We start from the raw sequence: 22,387 nt of genomic DNA, 5'->3' as shown, positions 1-22,387 counted from the left end.
TCATAACATCTGACAAGGGACTTACGTCCAGAATATATAAAGCAGTCCTATAACTCAGTAACAAAAGTAATTGCATTGTAATCCATTAATTTTTGCTAGTACATCTTCTGGTGTATTCTCGGGGCCGATGTTTACTCAGACACGAGGTGGGAGGACAATTTAGGGCAGTAGCTGATCTCTGGCCAGTTGAGCCCAGGTCTCAGTTCATCCTGGTCACAAGGGAGCGATGGTGGCTTTGGTGGCACTCAAGGCTTTGCAGCCACCTGCCAGCCATCTTTTCTAGCCCCTTCGCTATTCTCCCATCCAAGAGCAGCCTGCTGTCCAGCCACAGTGTTGCTCCCACACACCATGGCCCTTCCTTCCTCGTGATGTTCAAGCCCTCTGGAATCCGGGTCTGGTTATCCCTTGACCCACCCCCCCACCCACCTGGTGGGCTTACTCTTTGACGCCCCACTCCGTCTAATATCTCAGCTTTCTGAAAGAACTCAGGGCACCTTCCCCTAGGTATGCATTTATGTGTCATAGTCGGTCTCCTTAGGTAGATTCTGAGCCCCACTCCCCACCACAATGACGTCTCAGTCACCTGCGTGTCCCCAGTCATAGAGCTCAGTGCCCAGCCACGGTAGCTGTCCATTCGCAGAGGGGAATTGCTGGACTGAGTGGCATCTGAGTGGAGCGGAGCCTTTAAAGAGAAAGGCGGAGAGTGGTATAAGCGGTCCTGAAGTTCCTAAAAGAAAGGGCTCTGTCTCCGTGGTGTGTATTTCAAAGTGAGGCAACAGAAACGTTTGCTGTAGTGCAGGCACTTTGCATTGCTGAGGGGAGGGACTGGGTGGCCACGCGGGCTCCCAGACGTGGCCTTCCGTTTGGAGAAATATATTGCAATTGCCAGCCTCTGCCATCATGCCTGGAAGTGATCGTATTTGGGTTTGCCTATCCTGCCCCTTCACGTGCTTGGGATTTAGTCGTCCGACAACTGATCCTGAATCATTAGCAAGTGACCTTCCATGACTCTTCATGTACTTCCCATCTAATCAGTTTGCTGCTAGCTCACGGCCTTCAACCGCATGCCATCGGAATGACGCCCCCTACCGCTAGCTGCTTCTAACCCAGTCCCACGTGAGCTCAAGTCTCTCCTGCCCCAAAACGTAACCTTCTATCACCTTGTGAGCCAAGTTGATAAACTGAGTTTGTTTCTTTTGTTTCTCCTTTTTGGTATACCTCCTCCCGGTCTGTCGTGTTGAAGTTTGATTATGCTTGCTCTGTTTTCTTTATTGCTGTCCCTTCCCTCATTTTGTTTTCTCCATTCTTCTCATTGGAGGCAATGAGCCGTCCAGCGGCCGGAACTCCCCTCTCCCTTCCCGGCCAGACAGCCGCCCTGTCACTCCAACTTACGCTCAGGCCCCTAAACATTTCCATGTTCCAGGTAGGAGCTGACACGGTCTTTGTTGGGGTGTCCTGTCACGGTGTAGAACGTAGCCCTGTTACCTGTCTCGTCTCATTTCTCATGCTCTCGTCATTGGGATGCACACAGTGGACAAACCCTAAATTGCACGATCTGACCTAGAGGGCCTTTCAGAAGTTTTGGATGCGAAATGCCAGGATTGTATGGAAGGTTTACGTTTTCTCAAAAATTTTTGAAGGGAGGTCGGAGGCAGAGGGTGAAGGAAGAAGGGTTGAGTTGCTTTGGGTTTTTTTTTTTTGGACTAAGATTTTAATTTTACCTTTATATTAGTGCCTCCTGAGATATCAGTCTGTGGTTTGGTGTCATTGACAATTCTCGCAATGGCAACCTAGTTACCTTCTCATCCTAAAGGTGAACCTTTAGGTGAACCACAACATCTCGAGAATACTTTTGTTTTTTTTTTCCTGTTTGTCTCCCATGCGGAGAATCTTTCTATGGACTTTTCAGAGAGGTGTAAAATTGGATCAGTTAGTTGGATGGTCCTTCTGCAGTGCGTAACCAACTGACTACCTCCTTAGCCCACAATGATATCTTGCAATTTAGGCTTGGTGCTGTAAGCTTTGCTGAAGTCATAAGCATCTGCTGTCACGGTGCAAATGGTAATTTGCCATCAAGAACTGGAAATCTCAGGACCCATCATTCTCTTAATGTTTAGGGTCAGCTCAATTTGTAAGGGCAAGATTGGCCATCCAAGGTCACGATGTTATTTTTCTATGGGAAGTACATTGTTTTACTTCTTTAGCTACTGAAAGTGGTTCAATACCTTACCCATTAGGGATAACATATTCAGAATCTATAATCGTTTTTTTTTGTCTTTTGCATTCCAAACTTACCTGATAAGACAGAGGAAAGCTCAATGAGATTCATACCACTAAGATAGAGCTGCCTTTTAAAATAAAGCTTCACTGAACTTTAAAATCAGTGTTGTGTACATTTGCAACTTTTTTTGCATGAAGAATGCCCCCACCAAGATACAGTGGCCATGATTCTGAGGAAGCAAACCTTTTGAAATTTCCTGAGCATTTGCAGTCAAAGTGAAATGGTAGCATAATCAGATGCAGTCCTGTATAACAAATGAATAATATTTGGCTTCTTTCTTTTTTTCTTTCTTTCTTTCTTTCTTTCTTTCTTTCTTTCTTTCTTTCTTTCTTTCTTTCTTTCTTTCTTTCTTTCTTTTGAAATTTGCCCTCTACAAGTTGGAATTTTCTCAGACATTCATCCTGTCAGGACATCAGACTAGCCTTGCACATAAGAACTATTTCTATGTTTTAAAATAACTACTCTTAACTATATGACATTGCTTCCCACTGTTCCACTCATTAGCTAAAAAGTAAATTGAGCCCCTGGTATCTACTGGGAGCTCAATTTCTAGACAGTAGCAATTTGGGGATCTTCCCCAAACTGGTTATGTCTTCCTCACCACTAGAGTCCCTTCCACTGCTTGCGTTTCTTCCTGTTTTAATCTCACTTTTAGTGAAGTGTGTATTTGCAATAAATGGCTCATGAATGAATTGCATCTCTATCTATCCTAAGATGTATTACAAAGGATTCCATATCACTTGTCTATAGTGATTCACTCATTCCTGTGACCTCTTCTTCTAGTAACCCTAATCTTTGTAATACAAAAGTTCACCTTCTGGGTTGATTTTGTTCAAGAGTCTTCAGTTTGGTTTGCCTCTTGGTTGATCTATTTTTCCCCACCGCTGAACCGGTTCCCATAATCACACACCTTTGCTTTTCATTTCCACAGATCAAGGGATCAACATTTACCGAAAACCACCCATCTACAAACAGCATGGTAAAACCCTCTTTCCTCCGCGTAGCTTTTAAGTAGTGATATCAGCTGAACTCTCTGCTGTCTGTCCTCTGAAAGGCTTCCCTGCTGCTGCTTTTGAGAATCAAACTGGGGCACCCAGCGTGTTATGCCTTTATGGTTCCCTAACACGCAAATGTTGTGAGATTGGTTTTCCTAGATGGAGAACGCTTAGTTTGGTTAGGAAACTCCTAGGCAATCTTTGAGCCCATGAAACCATGTATCGTTGCATTCCTAAAGAAGGGAAGGTACTGCTCACACAATAATTCACAAATACCGGTTTTTTGTATGTGCCATCAAATAATTTAACCAGCCTCTATAGTAATTTTGTTGAGCTTCTAATTAGTTTAAGTAATTAAAATAGTGAAGGCCAGCAACCTAGAAAACTTAGCTGGACTAAGTCTACATTAACTTGACTGTCCAATTCCCCAGATGTCTGCACCTTGCAGTGGAATGGATAGGACACACCCAAGACCAAGGCCCTGGTCCCCAGCCCTTCCCCTCAATGGCTCTATGATATCATGGACATGATTTCTCTGCCCCTCAGTTTTCTTTTAGACAAAAACCAGTAAGTTAGGCCAGCCACTCTCTGAAATTCCTGCAAATGAAAATCCCTAATAACGGATTTATAACTGTGTTTTCCTTTTCTGGAAATAGAGAATTTTTAAACCCAGGAAATCATATTACTATAGGTAGATCACATTTCCCTCCACCATCATTAGGTCTCTATAGATTAGATGCCATAAATCTTTGTGAATGGATAGAAAGCCAAGACTGGTCTTCAGGTGACATCAGAAAATTATACACATAACATGCCTGGAAAGTTGAAGGCTGCCATTAAAATCTAGTTGACATTAATGAGTCCTTAAGGATTAGGATGACCTGAAAAGCAAAGAAAGTTGAAAATGCACACAAGAAAAAATTGAGGCCAACATTCTAGGGGGAAAAAAAAGATTGTACATATTGTAATGGTTCTACCACTGTGATTTTTTTTCTCTTTTTTTTTTTTTAAGATTTTACACCGTGTGCTCGCTTTTTTAAGTTTGTTAACATTGTTTTTGTTTGTTTTTTTATGGTTTAATGTCTTCTCACCCACTCATTAACATGTGAATGTTTACTGACTTCACCAATTCTAATGCGTAAGTACTTATGTTTGAAGTCATGCTTTTTTTTTCTAAATTTACAAATGAGACTCCAAGAGTTTGATTTATCAATGTAGAAACTGTTTTTATTACTAAAATCTCTAAGGCCCTGCCTCTCTAAACAAAAATAATCAAATGATTAAGATTTAAAGAGATTGGATAGGGTTGGCTTATTTATTTAAAAGAGATTGGCTATTTTTTTTAATGAAATGTAGTCTGACTTGACTCTCAGTTTGTTGTAATTAAGAATAGCACAGCCAGAGTGGCAGTTCCCAAAGAACATTCTGCAAAAGAGCAGTCCCATGTGATAGAAATAGAAGGTACATCAAACCCGGTGTCTGGGCCCCAGTGCATTTGGAAAATGCTAGACTTAAATACAGTCACTGTTTTTTTGTTTTGTAACGCAGAACATCTCAGTCTTTAATATGCTAACACATCTTTAAGAAGGTGATGTAGTAGGCACTGTTTTCCCAGCTGAATTTTTTTATTTTTTCTCATGAGGTTAGAGACTCAGAAGCACTACCCCGTGCTTGGCCAACACTTCACCCCTTATGAGCATATAGGGTGACCGTGGTCAAGTCACTTAAGGAAAACGAGACCCAGAGGGTTACTAAAAGAACGGGGAATTTGAGCTAAGGGTTCAAAAAATTATTTCCAGATTTTAAAATATGTGAGCCCAGAGAGGGGGGGATAGTTTTTATTTAAAGCGTTATGACTATATTTTAAATGTTTAGTAGCATCCCAGGCCAGTCTGCCAAATTAGCCAGAATCAGGGTCTGACCATTTAGCCTGATTTGTTTTGTTGCAGCTCTGTGATTAGATTTGGAGTTCTAAGCCAGCGACAACTCTAAGCAGAGCCATTAAGAACCCTGTGAACTGAGGCCATCGTTAGTCTGGCTTTTGTTGTCTTGAAGTTGGAAGGCTCACTTAGGCGTGCAGACCCTTGAGGGAAATAAGGAGTGTTTTGCATACATTCATAAGTCAACATACGAAAGGCACAATGCTAAATTCCTACAAGGCACAATGCTAAATTCCTAGAAGCTAAGCGAGGATTTTCCCATTGCCATTTCTCCTAGGACTCCAGACACATATATAATATGTAAAGAGTAGAATGAACTAGACAGATGATCGCTGAAATGAACAGATACAAATACACAAACATACAAAGCCAGCCCTCTTATGGTTAACAACTACGGTCAGTGGACGGCGTCATGCTTTTAACTTAGCTCTTTAATTTCAAACTACTAATTCAAATTTCTGATTGCTCTAGAAGAGTATCATCTGATGGAACTTTCTGTGATGACAGAAATGTTTGTTCTACGATGGTGCTTCCAATATGGTGGCCACTCATTACACGGGGCTATTGAGCGCTTAAAATGTAGCTCGTGCAACTGAGGAACTGGATTTTAATTTTATTCATTTTCTGGTTTCATTTAATCTTATTAATTGAAGTAGCCATGCGTAGCTAGAGCTAGTATCGGATGGCCCAGCTCTACAATAAGGTATTTCAGATGTAGAATGAAATTTGGCATCCAACAGAACATAAGGAAAATCACTTGTCACTAGGCACCACTGAGTGACTGGGCAATTGCTAAGAGCCATAAACAGCTTTCTGGAGTTGAAACTTTTGCCAGAAAACAAGACAACTATGGAAGTGGGTTGTACCACCATGGCCTTGCAGACCGATAGCTAAGCTCCGCCCCCCCCCCCCCCCCCCCCCCCGATTCCCGCCTAGATGCAGCTGCCTTAGCAGCCCAGAGCAAGTCTTCAGAAGACATCATCAAGTTTTCCAAGTTCCCAGCAGCCCAAGCTCCAGATCCCAGCGAGATACCAAAGATTGAGACGGATCACTGGCCTGGGCCCCCCTCACTTGCCGCCGTAGGTATGCAACTGCTGTGGCTAAGCCAAAATGGACAAATTGGTAGGAGATCACAAAACGAAATGCTTAAAACTATGCAAAAAAAAATGTGTCCTATCGTAAAGACATTTAGGAAAAGTATGACCAGAGCATTTGGGTGCCAAATGCTTCAAAATTACAAAAACCCAATCACGAGAGCCTTGCACTCACCAACCCGCTGAGAGACAGCCAGAACTGGTCTGAAACAGATGATATGCAGGGACTCTCAGAGTTACTGCAGAATCAGTAACTTTTGAACTAGTTGAACCAAAGCCTCCCGCCAGGAACACCGTTTATAAGTAGAGTCTAGTGGGTGACTTTACCAAGTGTCCACAGAGGTGTGACTTCTCTCAGTGACATTTGTTTTAGGTTATTTCTGGGTTGAAGTTACAATTCTCTTAACAGCCAGTCCTAACACTGAAGCACTTCTACCTTACTCGTGAGATCACGTTCTCCTTTACTAAGAAAGGCTGTCACCGAGTAGTAGGTGTTCTGGAATAACCACTCATATGAAGTTATGTGATTTTCCATCTCATTTCCATGAATTCTGTGCTAACATGTCACGTTCGAGCTGTTTCATTCTTTGCTTTGAACCACAAATTTATGCTTTAGAACCGTGTCTGTGTCTTTCCTGTTTTGCAAGTTGTGAAATCACTTGGCCTAAAAAGGGGTATTTAGCAAACACAGAAGCTAATACTGAAGATTTAGTGAGTCAGTTTTGCAAAGATAGAACTATCTTCTCACATGTCTGTTGACAACCTTTTTTAAAAGGCCTTCAATTTTCCAAATTTTCTTCATCATGCTTTTTCTCATCAAGCCATTTTCCGGAATAATTTTTACAAACAGTATAAGTGGACTTTAAAGCAATCTATATTTACAGAAATACTTGAGGGAAAATCTCCCTCCTTAGTTCATTATTCCCAAGTACTCTGTATATTATGCTGACTTAAGATTTATTTAATTCTTGCAAACTTGTGTCTTTTCATTTTTATTAGCATAGATTAAAGAGAGTAAATTCACATTGACATTTATGATTTTAGGAACTAAGAATCAATCAATCCTCAGCTTTTCCCTGCCAGTTTGTGCCCTGCAGGCAGTTCTTGTGGCCTTTGAGGTTCAGTTCAGTCATGTTGCTTTGTGGGGACACATACAGCTAAATTTGGGGCAGAGGAAGAAGAATATTTTGTGATTAAAATCATCACCACTAAATAGTTTTTGGGTTCCAAAGTGAAGAAAATTTCTGGCCCATTAATCAAAAGGATGAAAACTGAGACTATAGGTTAAAGTTTATTTTGATTAGATTAGCAAGCTTGCCTGTTTCCTCCCACAGCCAGATTAATCCAAGCAATTTAGGAAAAACAATAATTATCTTAATTTTACAACCATTTGGACAGATTCCTCCCTTTCACTCCCTGTCTCCCCTTTTCCAAGAAGCTTAAAAATTGTAAGTGATTTGCTAGATTGGAATGAAATAAGTAACTTTTTAGCTGTATTAATGCTATTTTATTGACCTATTAGCATAAAACTCTCTCATGACCATTTTTGCCAAGGATTGAGGGAAGGAAAACATTGGAGACTCATCCCTTAAAAGGAAAATAAAAGCATGCTTTTTAGTGAATTTAAGGGCAGAGGGAGGGTGATTGTATGACAAGTCTGTTCAGAAAAAGAGAACACGAGAGAGTGACGATCTTACCTATTGGGTGGTATGTGCGTGAACTTGGGTTCCCCTCTTTGAAAATTGACCTCCGAGAGATCCAAATAATAACTCTAGATGCCTTCCCACCTATGACAGAGGGCTGCGGCCAGTGGCTGATGGGATGGCTGAGCCCCAGCCGTAAGGGCACGCCAAGTTCTAACTGAGCAGATCAGTTGTCGGGAGGCCAAAGGTCATGCCTTACCAGATCACGCGTTGAGCTGGCCTGTCAAAGGAGGCCCCCGTCGCCAGAAACCCACCCGCAGGGCTCAGTCGGCGGTGGGCCCTCTTTTCCTTGCGTTGTTCGTGAGCGTTAAAGACTGCTGCCGATTTTGCCATCTGGACAAGTTGAGCGCAGGTGGGCTAGTGCCTTAAGATCCCCTTGCCATGGGGCTCATGTGAGAAGTTGTCTTTGCTGTGGAATTAGGAGCCGACATGAGACGCAGATCTAGTGGCAGAGAGGAAGATGACGAGGAGCTTCTGAGGCGCCGGCAGCTGCAGGAAGAGCAACTGATGAAGGTTTGTCCTTAAGCTACTTTGCTGCAAAGTCTCCAATTCAGTTCCACAGACCCGGAAGTTTCAGTGAATGCGAGGGGTGAGCCACCAAGGGAGTGAGAGGTGGTCCCGGCCCTCAAAGGGCCCGAGATCCGGTAGGCGACCGAAGACGGGCCTCAGGTGACTATAAGACAGGGTACTTAGTGGGTTCCGGAAGAGATGGCCTGGAAGCTGGAGGTCAGGGGCACGTGGAATGTTCGAGCTTCTGTGAGGAGAGCGTGACCGCGTGGGGCACGTGTGTGCAGTGCACGCGTTGAAAGGGTGCCGAAGGGCCAGGTGGAGCCAAGCTGTCACCCATGTGGTGCAACACCTGCCTTCCTTCCCCCAGGGCAGCTTCTGCCGAAGGAATTCCCTCGGGACTGAGTATTTGTCCAAGTCTTTCCTCAGGACTTGTAGGACCTAATATGTTGATGTGGGCCAGGAGGGAAGGGACAAAATGGGCTGCCACCAAGAAACCCGCATTATACCCCTCCCACAACATCCCAGAAGACCAAAAGAAGGATAGTCCATTATAGCCTGGGGTAGAGGGAGCCAGGAAATTATATACTCTCCCGCCAATAAGAAACTAATGAATCCGCTCCAGTGACATTTTCCAAAGATACTTAAGCATATGGGAAACGCACAAGATACTAGTTGTATGGAGGGAAAGGATACAAACTTGTACTTACAGCATGAGCCCAGTTTTGTATAATATGCGCATTGAAAAATTCAGGATGGATAGAAATCAAAACGTAAATGGTGGTTATCTCTGAGTGGTGGACTATGGGCTACTCTTCTCTCCTTCTAGATTTTCTAAAGTCTGTGCAACGAGCATACATTACTTGTGTTTTCTTGTTTTTAAACAAATCAGCGTAATTTCTTTTTTTAAAGATACTCTCCCCAAACTCCCCTCTGTGCTTCAAAAATCGGCATAGGCACATGCCTCCTGAGGTCACCTCAGGGCACGCTGGGCAGGGCGGAGGAGAGAGAACATTCTTCTGACATGGCCTAGGGGAATGGTATCTTGATATTAAAAAAGGCTAAGAGGGGTTCAAAGTTCAAAACCTGGCCTACCCGCTGGGGAACCACCGGCCTCTGGGTGGTTCACTGTAGAGTCAGAAACTTCTTGCAGGACCTTCTCAAACAGAAACTGCCCTCTCTGACCATAATTGTGGACTCCTCTTTTATGTGTCTTTTCTCTGTGAATAGCTCAACTCAGGCCTGGGGCAGTTGATATTGAAAGAGGAGATGGAGAAGGAGAGCCGGGAGAGGTCGTCCCTGTCAGCCAGTCGCTACGATTCTCCCATCAACTCAGGTGAGCAGCGGACCCACTGCCTTCTCCCAGCGGGAGCCGGCCCCCTGCCTGCAGGAAGCCTGGCTGGCCTGTTCCAGGAGAGGCAGGGACGCTTCTGGTGTGTTCTCCGTGAAAGGAAGTACAGGAAACCCACTGCGTGTCAGCTTAGCTTACGAGGATGCCGTAGTTCTTCCTTAAATGTGTATCTTCTTCATGATGAAAGTGGGGGGGGGGGGCCCTGGGAGGATTTTCTGAGGGTCTGTTCAGAATACTCATCTTAGAGAGAATCCATGAAAGGAAATCCTTACAGAGAACAAATGCTTTTGGAGCATTTAGAGACACGGGTGTATCACGTATATCTGTAATGTATGGAATACACACACACACACACACACACACACACACACACAATTAGAAGTAAACATAAAGGGAAAGCTCAATCACTGAGAGGTCTAGATCAGGCAGGGAAGGAAGAAGGTACATAATCAGGATCTTCTGTCTTTCTGGGTTTTATGCCCCCTGCTGGGAGAGGAGGACATCCACATACACAGAAGTAGCCACTGATATTCTCTTACCCTAGAAAGGGTCTCAGACTTTCTAAACCCATGTACTTTCAACTCCTCTTACCTTATTTCCGTTAGAGAAGAACTATGATTTTTGGCTCAAGGGAACTTGATTTTGCAAGAGACTTCTTAACATTTGATGAAATTGATTTACCCTTTTAATCTGGAACACCGTATGACAATGTGAATCAAGCCCTTATAGTTCATTTCATTTTGACTATTCTACTCTTTAAAAAAAGAGAAAGGCAGGGCATCTGGGTGGCTCAGTTGGTTAAGCGTCCAACTTCGGCTCAGGTCATGATCTCCCAGTTCCTAAGTTCAAGCCCTGCATCGGGCTCTCTGCTATCAGCACAGAGCCCACTTTGGATCCTCTGTCCCCCTCTCTCTGTCTCTCTACAGCTTGTTCTGTCTCTCTCTCTGTCAAAATAAATAAACTTTAAAAAAAAGAAAGGGAGGGAGAGAATAGAATGCTTTTTGATTATAGAGACCTTGAACAACATTTTGAAGACGTTGTGATTTTACATTCAGATATTCACTGAAAGAGCTGAAGACAAGCAGAGTTGTTTTTGATACTTTTGAAGGAGATTACTTACACACTGGGCTGAAAGAGGTGATCAGTATATTTCCCCCTGCTTATATTTGTCATAAGTCAGTGCCCTCTTAACCCACAATATTTCTTCTCCCGTGTTCTGAACTAGTGTGTACTTGTCCCTCTTAAAGTCTCTTTAACAGTATGTTTAGTGTTTACTACGTTCAAGCCCTTGTGTTAAACATCATTTCATTTATTCTCACAACATGCCAATGAAGTCGATGATGTTATTATCATCCCCATTTCATAGATCAGAAGACAGGAGCAGGAAATTTAAGTAACTTACCCAATGTCACATTATTAGTAACTAGCAAAACTAGGATTCAGGAGTCCAAGTGTTATAACCCCAGAGTGCACGGGAATGCCCGGCTGCCTCTCCGAGATGCCTCACTGGCATCCATCTTGCACTGAGTGGTTTACTAATCTTCAGAGCTCCGTCTAACTCTATAGCCCTGTTCTATAAGAATATATAGCACTGTATCTACATGAGTCAAGAAACAAAGACTAACAGAGATGAAATCCCGAGAGGTGCCAAGTTGCAGAGCCAGAACTCAAACCCAGGTCTGCTCCCCCGAAAGCCCCATAGTTGATGTAGTGCGAGGCTGTTGATTAATGGGCTATTAATGGGGAGACTCCATTAATGGGGTGGCTTATCCCACGCCTCTCCTGGTGGGCCAGGAGAGCATGACATTGACACGGTTGGCTTTCAGGTCACTTATTGCTGCCAGACCAAGGGGGCATGAACGTATGCATCCAAGTAGCCCTGGGTTCATATCATCGCTTAGCGGTTTATAAGATGAGCGACCTTGGGCAAGATACTTAACTTCTCTTAGCCCCTATTTCTCCTCCTATGAAATGGAAATAATAATGGTATTATTAGGGTTGTATTGAGGATTCGGAGATAAAGCAGCATCAGGCAACTCTTTCCTTCTCCATCCATTCCCTGCATCACCCAAATGTGGTGGCCTTTCAGGAACATTTCTGGGTTATTTTTTTCCATTTTTCTATGGATCTTCTCTTCTTTAAGGTAGAAGATAAATTGTCAGTTTCATTACAGCTGGACTTCTGGGGGCACCTGGCTGGCTGAGTCGGTAGAGCATGCGACTCTTGATCTTGGGGTCGTGAGTTCAAGCCCCACATTAGGGATAGAGTTTACTTTTAAAAGAAAGAAGCTTTTAAGAATTGGACTTCTGATTTCCTCTTTTTTTCTTTTTTTTACCTTTTCTCATTCAGCTTCACATGCTCTATCATCTAAAACCTCATCTCTCCCAGGCTATGGAAAAAATGGGCTTCACCGGGTAAGATTTCTCAATGAACTGTTCCTGAGTTTATTCCTTCTTCAGACCTGGTATGAAGTGCTGACATAGTGTCTGAGTGTGTCTGATAACATGATCTCAGTCCTAGGATATGAAGAAAATTATAATCTCTGATATCGTGGCAAATCACTTTGAGTTACGGGCAGAATAAAATAGTTCTATTGAGAGAAAGAGAAATTGACTGTAGATGGAAAAATAACCTCTATAAGCTCGTGGGAAGACTACATTAATTGATCGTGTGGCAAATATTTCAAGCTAAAAGTAATAACTTGAGCCCTTATCTCTGCTGTGAAAAGATACAGGAAAGTTCCTTGCAGTCGCCCTCCCCCCAAAGCATAGGACAAATGTAATTGCGTAGCTGTGTGAAGAAACGTATTTTTATTTATTGGCAAAAGATAACCTGCTTACCCAGGTCCTGCTGCCATCGGAGGCATCGCGAAAGACAAAGAGATTCCATAATAGTAGACGAAAAATAACAAGGGCCCGGGAATTCAGCTTGGGAAGAACTCTTAGGATTTTGTAAATCCTTTCTTTCTTTTCACCTGGCTCTAAAACCGTCACGGTGGAGTGGATTTTCTAACGATGTGTTGTTCTTCCTCATCTCAGCCTGTTTCCACAGACTTTGCTCAGTACAACAGCTATGGGGACGTCAGCGGCGGAGTCCGAGGTAAGGCCATCGCGGTCACACTGCTGACTGACTGGCTGTGCAGTCACAAATACATGGTCTCTGTTCGTGCAGTCTGCCCTCCGAAAGTCGGATCGCAGCTAGCCTGTGGGAGCTCACGGAGCATGTATTAAAATCGCAAAGCGTCACCACTGAAATGAGACCAGAGAAGCAGAGTTTGTAAGAATGAATTCGTTGCTCCTGCCATGTGCCGAGCACTCCACCACATAGATCTCTGGAGTTACGGCACACTCTAAGCAAGACACGGCCCTCCTGTCAAAAATGCACATGAGGGGCGCCTGGGTGGCTCAGTCGGTTGAGCGTCCGACTTCGGCTCAGGTCATGATCTCACGGTTCACGAGTTCGAGCCCCGCGTCAGGCTCTGTGCTGCCGGTTCAGAGCCTGGAGCCTGCTTCAGATTCTGTGTCTCCCTCTCTCTCTGCCCCTTCCCTGCTCACGCTCTGCCTCTCTCTCTCTCTCTCAAAAATAAATAAACATTAAAAAAAAATGCACATGAGTGGGGCACCTGGGTGGCTCAGTCGGTTGAGTGTCTGACTTCAGCCCAAGGTCATGATCCCGCACTTTGTGGGTTCGAGTCCCGCGTCGGGCTCTGTGCTGACAGCTCAGAGCCTGGAGCCTGCTTCAGATTCTGTGTCTCCCTCTGTCTATCCCCCTCCCCCACTCTGTCTATCTCTGAAAAATAAATAAACATTAAAAAAAATTATTTAAAAAAAATGCACATGACTGAGTGAGACACAGGGACAGGTTGAGGTGACAAGAGAGAAGCTTCCAGAGATACATGCTGTAAGCAGAGAAGGCAGAAATACCTTCAGGGTGTTGGGGAAAGCCTCCGTGAAAAAAGGGTGTTTTTAACTGATAACTGAAACAGGAGTAGGCATCTCCTAGCTTCAGGGAGACAGCGTGTCCAGAGACCCCAGCAGAGAGAAGAACGCGGTGCCTTGTAGAATGTCTGCGGAATTGCAGTAGAATATTGTATATTAATGTGTCGTGTTTTTCTCTGATCTTTCTCTTCTGAAATTTTCTTTTTCTTTCCTTTCTAGACTACCAGGTATGGAACACTGTCTTTCTCAAGTTGTTGACCACGCCAGCAAAACAGCCATTTACCAGTCTAGACTCGTGTGGCGGCTCGAGGGAAGGGTTTCTGTCGAGAAGATTCTTAACTTGGGTTGATTGGTCTGATTCATTAGCCCGGAGATGTGAGGAGCCGTAAGGATCAGGAATGCCTGATGTCCACGTCCAGCTGGCCCCGCAGGCCTTGGGGACGTGGCATGAACCAGGCCAGGTGTCCGAGGACTCTTGCTCTGGCCTCAGAGCATCCTCTCTGTGGCAGAAGTGGACCGACATCAAGGGTCTGCCCACATACAGTTTTCCCTTTCAGTTTTAACCACTCCGAGCTTTGGGTCCTCCCCTCCTTCCCATGGTCCCAAATGAAAAGAAATTCCTGTCCTGTCTGGTACCATTTCTTTTTTCCTAGACCCTAGCCTTATAAAATCATGGTGGAGGATGGGGGCGGGGGGGAATGCAAAGAAAACTCAGAGTAAAGTAAGAAAATAATCACAGACTTGGAAATTTTTTAATATACTGTATACTTTCATGTGTGGAGCCTAAATTAGGAATTAATAGTTGTTGTTTTTAAAGTTTATTTCCTTATTTGGAAAGAGAGAGAGAGCATGAGCAGGGGAAGGGTGGAGAGAGAGAAGGAGAGAATCCCAAACAAACTCCGCATCGTCAGTGCAGAGCTGGACCTGGGACTTGATCTCAAGAACCAGGAGATCGTGACCTGAGCCGAAATCAAGAGTCGGATGCTTAACCGACTGAACCACCCAGGGGCCCCTCAATAGTTATTAAGCCAGGGTCTTTCCCCACTTAATGACAGAAGAACAGTATTCCCAGTATCCCTGCTCTTATGCAGAAAGGATTTCATTTTTGAAATATTTATGGTGATCACAATGGCACATCTGTAAAACAGGATTTGAGACAGAAACAGGGAGTTTGGGGAGGCCACACGGCTCCCCCCTCAGCTCCCCACGCTGTCATGTGCTCCTTAAAGCGGCTTTTCTGTTGCAGACTCTCCCAGATGGCCACATGTCCGGGACAAGAATGGACCGGGGGGTGTCCATGCCCAACATGTTGGAACCAAAGGCAAGTGTAGCCGTTCTCCCGGCTCTCATACGGGAATAGCACACCGGGCCATCACCCTGAAGAGACTTGGTTTTCTGCCGTTCCATCACACTCAGTGTTGGGGTCCACTTGCTTCCAGGCTGATACATCACACAAGCCACATCACAGAGTACCCTGACTCTCCACTGGTTCTGTCACACTGAGTCAACAGGTTTAAGCCCTCACTGGGTACGGCATGATGTATTCACAGTGAAATACAGCACACCTCTCCTACGAGCTCCGTACTTGGCCCTGGTACAAGCACTGCGAGGCACGCCCAGTGCAAAGTCAGACACCCACAGACCACCCCAGAGGGGGTGACCAACACCTCCCGCTTGCCCAGGACTCTCCCAGCGTGAGCCCTGAAAGTCTGGCATTCCAGGAACCCCCCTCAGTGCCGAGCAAACTGGGATGATTGGTTACCCCAGCTCCAGACCATCCTGAAACTCCAGAGGTGTCCAAGGCTATGCTCCCTGGTGACCATAACTGGGACTTATCTCAGTGGCCTCCACCAGAGGGCTTCTGGGCCTGCCTGGCTGCATGGAATCATGAGCCGGTCATGGAACAAGACCGTTGAACCCTGCAAGGGTACCCTGTCATATAAACCACATTCCTATCATTTCACTTCTAATTTTTACCTTTACCCCCAAGACATAATAGGTTTGTATTCTTTCACTCTACAAAGCCCTCCAAAGGCACAGGGTCACATGAGACATGGTCAGTTGAGAATGTATGAGAACTGGTCCCTGTCCATTGGATATTTGAGGAACACCCATCATTCAGATTCTATAATTACAATGTCTTAGAAGCTCTGTCTTGGGAGTGCTAGATTTTAGGTAGATTCTGCTTGTTAATAAAATGGACAACGGTGTTCTAGAAGAGGTATTTTTCTTTGCTTCTCAGATATTTCCATATGAAATGCTGATGGTGACCAACAGAGGGCGCAACAAAATCCTAAGAGATGTGGACAGAACCAGGCTGGAGGTAAACTAACTAACTAACTAACTAACTAAATAAATAAATAAATAACTATCCCAACTGCAGATACCTGTGCACTTCCCCCAACTTTCCCCAGGCAAAAAAAAAATGAAAAGAATCAACCTCATATGTTAGGTGGAACTACGATAACTTGGGATGAAAACCCAAATATACACTTAAGAGATCAGCCTAAATGTGTGGTGAAACCCCAAAGATGACCCAGGAGGCACAGTATGATTTTAGTCATTTTTTGTGGAAACGATGTCGTCATCATGGTGGCCGGGGTTGTAGAGTGGAATCCATCCTTCTTCAGATACCCTAGAGCCTAACCTTTCCCTGAGCCTGGGTCCAGCTCATCGTGAGAGGGAAGGGAGTGCTGGACGAAGAGTGTCTCTCTCGGCTGTCCCCACATTCCTTGTTGAAGGGTTCTCTGGGTGCACACACCCGAGACCTCCTTAGACATGGAATGCTGATCTTTATACTTTCCATCTGAGTGATTTTAATGAAGAAAAACTCTGGCTGCCAGTCTTAAAAAGAATCATTACTTCTCCCTGACAAAAGGCAGTACCTTTGTATGTGAAGTCAGTCTGGCACAGAGAATAAAGGCTCTACTATCCTGAGGGAACTTTTTAGGAGAGACAACAGATGGAGTCTGTTCTCCTCACAGACCAGGCATCCACCAAAACTCCTGCCGCTGAGCCAGGAGGGAGCCCCTGGGCTCCCCGGAGACCATTCTGGAAGTCTCTCTCTGGCTTTCTTATTACTATGGTCCATGTTCCCTGCATCTCCTCAACATCCCAGCGACCTGAAATGGAGTTGCCTCTAGGGTGATGGGTCACCTTCCTATGTCCCATCACCATTAAGTATATTCAATAACCATCAATACTCCACCAGCTTTTTTGTCTCCTGGCGAGGGTGCCTCCCCTGGGCCAACCAGGTAAGGATCCAGTGAGGCCAGGGCCTGCTAATAAGCTCAAGAAGTAAACTCCTCTGCCATCATTCTGTCTTGCTCTTCACAATGATCCCCTGTAGACTTGAGAGCAACTCTCAAGGCTCAAGGCCATCCGGGTGGCCATCAGGACTTAACCACTGATCTTTTCTCCCGTCACAGCGCCACTTAGCCCCAGAAGTGTTTCGGGAAATCTTTGGAATGTCCATACAGGAATTTGACAAGTTACCTCTTTGGAGACGCAACGACATGAAGAAGAAAGCGAAGCTCTTCTAGGCCTCCCCCACCGCCCCCCCCCGCCCGCCCCCCGCCCCGCGTAGACAGCAGGTAAAAAAAGGACTGACGTGGCAGTGACACATAAGATGTTGTGTTAAGGCCCAAACTTGATTGGAGAACTTGCAAGCTACTGTCCCTCAGCAACGACGAAAGGGGAAACCTGGTGAAAACACCCACGAGCCAAACTTCGGACCCACCACCGGCAACACTTGCCAAGAAGCAACAGGATAGAAATTTCTGTGTTCCCCACACTCGTGACCTTTTTCCATCACCTTATGTACGCAACAGTTCCTATAACTGTTGTGTCACAATAGTGCTGACCGTATGGGTAAGAGCCAGCAAGTGCCCTTAGGACGCCGCATGGAAAAAAAGCAGCTGTAGTAATTCCGAGGTAGGAATATATTTATTATGTAGCACTGTGGCTAAGAAGGAAGAGCCTGAGGGACATATCCATGCGGGCACACCACTTTGCACACCCCTGTCCTCACTGGCCTCGCGAAGCCCGACCTGCGCCCCCCAGCAGGATGGAAATCAGAGTCGGGGCACCGGGCAAGCTCTGCTCTGAGGGGGCTGAATAGCAGCCAGAGTCATTTTTAACAGGCTCCTTTTTCTCTACTGTGTGCTAGGACCTGGTTGGCAAATTACTTAGCTATTATTTAAAAACAAAAAAAATATTTTTTTTGTAAGAGAAAGAGAGGGAAATGGAATGAAAGGAATATCTCCCTTCATTCTTTTCCTGCTTCAGACTGTGTGCTTCATTCAGCCTCCCCACCACGGACAGCAGCTGTCCCCCCCCCCCCCCGGGCCCCACCGCCCAGAAAGGAAAGGGAGAGGTTCTCTCCGGTTGTGTGCTGTTAGATGACTTTTGCCCAAGGGGGCCGCGGCACTCATGGCAAAAAAAAACAAAAACAAAAAAAAACAAAGAAATGTGTCCCGCCCACGCTAGTCCTTCTTTCCACCCAGCATCCTCTGAATCCGATCAAGCCCACCGGCGTTTTGGGGCGGGGGGGGGGGTTTGAGGTCTTTTCAGTAGTCGGCTAAGGAAAGGGCACGCTTTTCTCTCTACAATCTCTGCAACTGCAGGGTACATTGCTTCAGACTCATTTAATTTGGCCTTTTCAGCTTTCCTTCTTTGCCTAGCTCTGTTGACTTCATGGTGTGTGTGTGTGTGTGTGTGTGTGTGTGTGTGTGTGCGTGTGCGCGTGTGTGTGGACGTGGACGCACCCAGGGTAGTTTGGGGAGTCTGCGTGTACTTTTACATCTCATTTCTGCTTGAACGTTTGTCCGGCCGGGCGGCAGCTTTTCCAAGGAACATTTGCACACGTGCGCCTGACTCAAAGGGCAAGAGTGAGGCTACGCCGCACCCAACAAGGCATCCTTCGTGGAAGGGTGTTGGTGTCAGAAGCCAGCATCCTCCGTGATTGATGGAGCTCAGGTCAGCACGCCGAGGAGGAAACAGACCTCCGATCGGGCTGTGTGTGGAGCTCGGAGCATCGCACCAGAGTTCACCAATTTGGCGCCACGAGATTTAAAGCGGGGCCTAGGATTTCACCAAAACGCGCGTGTAAGACCGCATCACGGTTCCCGGCAGCTTCCGGCCGTGGCTCAAATGACCTGCGAGTCGGATGAGGGAGGGTCTCTCCAGCTCCACACACGGGAGGCTTTCACATTTATTCGTGTGCGCTGGGGGCTCTGCCTAGGAATTGAAACTCTGTTTTAAAGCCAAAGGAGAAATCATGCGAATTCTCTTCCTATGCCTGTGATAATAAAGGCTCAGAAGTTCTTCCTGCTGGCACCAAGTATTTGAACTAGTTGGTAACGGACTCCCGTGGTAAAAAGCAAGGAAACTAGTTCCAGGACCTGTACTGCGAACCTCTAACTTGTGACGCACTCCATCACCCGGGTGCTGTGCTGAGCTCTGGGCCTGCTCAGTAGCACTGTCCTGCACCCTCCCCAAGGGGATCGAAAGCCACCTGTCCTTTCAGTGCTAGACACTGAATGTTTGAGGACTGTTCTCACAAATAGGAGCGTGTGTGTGTGTGTGTGTGTGTGTGCGCGCACGCGCGTGTGTTGGACCTACTAACGCGTTTTGCAAGTGGCTCTGATGGAGTGGACGAAAGAAGACCGGCTCCTCCTGGGTCTGAAGCCTCCGGACCGCAGCTCGCAGTTCAGTGCCTCTTGCCTCGTTCAGTATTTCTGCCGCCCCAACTTCCCTCCGACCTCTCCTGCACCTGCCGCCTCAGGCCCGCGTATCCTAGTCCTTGCTTTGCCCTGGCCCAGTGGGAGGAGTGGAGACCAGAGGGTATTCCCAGTAATCAGTCACAAGCATGGCCAAATGGGTGCCCGTGCTAGGCTGGTGGAGAGAAGTTTTCATTACGGGGATAAGAAAGGGCCCTCCATGTTTTCATTGGTTAATGAATTATGACCCTTGTGCACATAGATCAAAGGTCAGTGGGAGAAAAATTGCAGTGGTAGTTAAAGATCCGAACCAAAACCTCCCACCAATGAAACTCTACTTCTGTTGTATCTTCTGAATTCAATTCTGCATCCAACTTGGGGATCGGGGGTGGGAAGCTTCTTTCCGTATTGAGCATACTAGCTCATTTAAACTGCACCATGCAAAAATGCATTACCAGAAAACGTCAGTAGCTTCCCGTCTGCGGGCAGAGCAGTGCTGTGCTCTGGGGAGGGGTTGTAGACAACCATAACGTAGAGCGGGTTCCCCAACTCCACTCCCGGCAGAAGATTCCAGCTGGAGGGATGGGCCGTGGGGCAACCTGGTTCTCCTAACTGCCAAATCTATTCTATAGGCTACAATGGCCACTCCGTTTTTTTTAAAAACCGGGCTCAGCATGCTTGTCCTCGGCACGTCCAGGCCACCGTGCAGGACATCCGCGTTCTCTGCTTGAACCCCACTCTGCACCGCACATAAAAATTCCACTTGTTAACGCAGCCAAAGGAACAGAGATTGTTCCCTCTAGGGAAGGACTCCCACAGCTGGCAAACTTTCCTGGCACATACCCCAAGGGCTCCATTTTTGAGGGTTGGGCCTACTTGCAATTCCTTAAGCACACATCGATTGCATGAAGCAAAAGAGGCCTCTGGCAACATGAAAGTCAGTGCTTCCTTTATGGTTTCTCCCAGGAGAGCCAGGTTACCATTTAGTCTTCCTGTGTGGTGTAAGAGGAGACGTGAAGATCATTTGGGAACTTGTACAGCCCGCTGTGCACCCACATTTTGGTTTGGGTTAGTTAGGAAATGTTCTTCATGTGACTCGTTCAATAACTAGCAGTAAACTGCCTGTTCTGTGCAACCTCACGCAGAAGAGCCAGAGTTCATGGGCACTGTGGCCCACACTCCCCGTGCAGCTCACGTTCTCAGTCTGGTTGTGCCCGTCAACTCTACCTAGAGAAGTCTTGCTGGAAATGTTTATAAAACTTTCACCTAATTTCTTTACACTTGAAAGCAAACACCTTTTTCTAAAGAATTGCTTCTCAGATGATTATATCAAATATATACGCTTTTGCAAGTTAAAAAAAAAAATTCAAATTCACTACTTTTGACTAGGTAGGTCTTTCTAAAAATTCTTTCAAAAAGCTTGGTGTTAGTGTCCTGCGCGTCGAAGGGGCAGGTGAGCCCTCTCTCTGACTGTCAGGAAAGATGGTGGAAGGAAAGGAACTCCGTGTCGTCCCCCCTTCTGTGTCCTCTGAGGCAAGCTCGATTTTTAGATCACGTCTTCTGCATTCCTGGTCACTGTTCAGTCTACACTTCCTCGGCCAGCCTTGACCTTCTTGATCTTTGAAATTATTTTCTTTTGATAAACCAAGTGTTTGTGAGTAAGCCCCTACAACTCACTCATTTGTACTCCCTTTTGAAGAATGTTCTCTTAAAAAAAGATGATTTCAGGCTTGAGATTTACAGTTGACCCCACCTTAGAGTGAATGTACATTAAGGAAACTACCCGACTGTGTCGTAATGAAAGAAAGCGAAACGTTGACTTTGGCCTTTTTAAAAAAAAAAAAAAAAATCGCTTTCCATTTGTTGCCCAGGAAGCAATGAGGAGATGGTGATGGATATGCTTTGCATGTGGATTTTTGTGTTTTCGTTTGGGCAAATGTAACTTATGGCAAACTCAGAAAGGGGGAGGTGGTCCGTTTAAGCTGAAAGAAACTTTCGAAACAATGTATGCAGACACAACAAAATCGAATCCAACATTTTCTGACGCTTGATGTAATCGGCTGGCAATTGTTATCATTAAATAAAATTCTTCCCCAAAGTGTCTTTCTCAAGAGTGGAGATCCCATGAGTCACTTTTGGAACCTATTCACCAAAGGTAGCAGGAGACAATACTATTTACGCCAACATCCAGAAAGGTGATGAGCCACTTGATGATGGTCTATGCCCATGTTTCTTTATCCTGTGGAAGAGAAAACAGTTGTCCACGATATCGATGTTCCTCTTGGGTTCCGTGTACAGACCCGTCCGGTAACAAATGTGTGTGGTTTCTGTGAGTGGCCGACAAATCTCTTACCATCCTTTCCTTTTGAGTTTGGTTTAATGGAGTTTTTTTTTTTTTTTTTTTTTGCAAGTGTCAAAAGATGTCCAGTTCTTCCCTCCCTTTCAGAAATATGAAAGTGAATATTTGGAAGAGCTGCTGTTGGAAAGATGTGTCGTGTCCCCCGTGAAAGTGAGTGGGTGTCCGTCTGTGCCCCGAATACCACATACTAGTATGCAGAGGCAGGGGCGGCCAGCTGGCCCCACGTCGCTGTGCTTTATGGCCCCGACCTGCCCCACGCTCCTGTCGCAAGCAGCACTTGCCGCTTCCCTGCCCCATACTCTGTGTCACTGTTGTGCACTTGCCACTCAGTGAATAAAGTGTGTGCTTTATTCTGTTCATAAATGCCTCCACGCCGTGTTGCCTTTCTTGCTCCCCTGCTCCCTTGAAAGGTCTGTCCCATTTGAACAAGTACCAGACTGACTTATGACCAGAACAAAGTCAGAATACCAAAGCTTTAGGAATGCATTTTTGTCACATA

At 45.6% G+C, this 22,387-nt stretch overlaps 1 protein-coding gene across 30 annotated transcripts in view; it reads left to right on the top strand.

Moving 5' to 3' along the window:
• ABLIM1 (actin binding LIM protein 1) overlaps positions 1 to 21,632 on the top strand; it is a 293,132-nt gene extending 271,500 nt beyond the window's left edge. For 11 of the 30 annotated variants that reach the window (XR_008424948.1, XR_008424944.1, XR_008424959.1 and 8 more), the window contains 11 exons: positions 1,319 to 1,423; positions 3,213 to 3,260; positions 6,153 to 6,299; positions 8,435 to 8,526; positions 9,751 to 9,856; positions 12,221 to 12,285; positions 12,910 to 12,970; positions 14,029 to 14,194; positions 15,056 to 15,130; positions 16,052 to 16,132; positions 17,238 to 17,351. Coding sequence is in view for 4 of the 30 variants with exons in the window: in XM_053909940.1 (XP_053765915.1) it covers positions 1,319 to 1,423; positions 3,213 to 3,260; positions 6,153 to 6,299; positions 8,435 to 8,526; positions 9,751 to 9,856; positions 12,221 to 12,285; positions 12,910 to 12,970; positions 14,029 to 14,036; positions 15,056 to 15,130; positions 16,052 to 16,132; positions 17,238 to 17,351 (902 nt within the window). In the remaining 26 variants the exon portion in view is untranslated. Of the gene's footprint in view, positions 1 to 1,318; positions 1,424 to 3,212; positions 3,261 to 6,152; positions 6,300 to 8,434; positions 8,527 to 9,750; positions 9,857 to 12,220; positions 12,286 to 12,909; positions 12,971 to 14,028; positions 15,131 to 16,051; positions 16,133 to 17,237 lie in introns of those variants that run through there. The other 19 variants (XR_008424941.1, XR_008424951.1, XR_008424953.1 and 16 more) reach the window with 9 other exon arrangements.
• The last annotated feature ends 755 nt before the right edge of the window (positions 21,633 to 22,387 follow it).

Source organism: Panthera pardus, unplaced genomic scaffold (assembly GCF_024362965.1).
Source record: "Panthera pardus isolate Hobbes unplaced genomic scaffold, ASM2436296v1 HiC_scaffold_22, whole genome shotgun sequence".
Lineage (NCBI taxonomy): Eukaryota > Metazoa > Chordata > Mammalia > Carnivora > Felidae > Panthera > Panthera pardus.
Note: the sequence above shows the minus strand (reverse complement) of the source record. Positions and strands in the feature narration are given on the sequence as shown.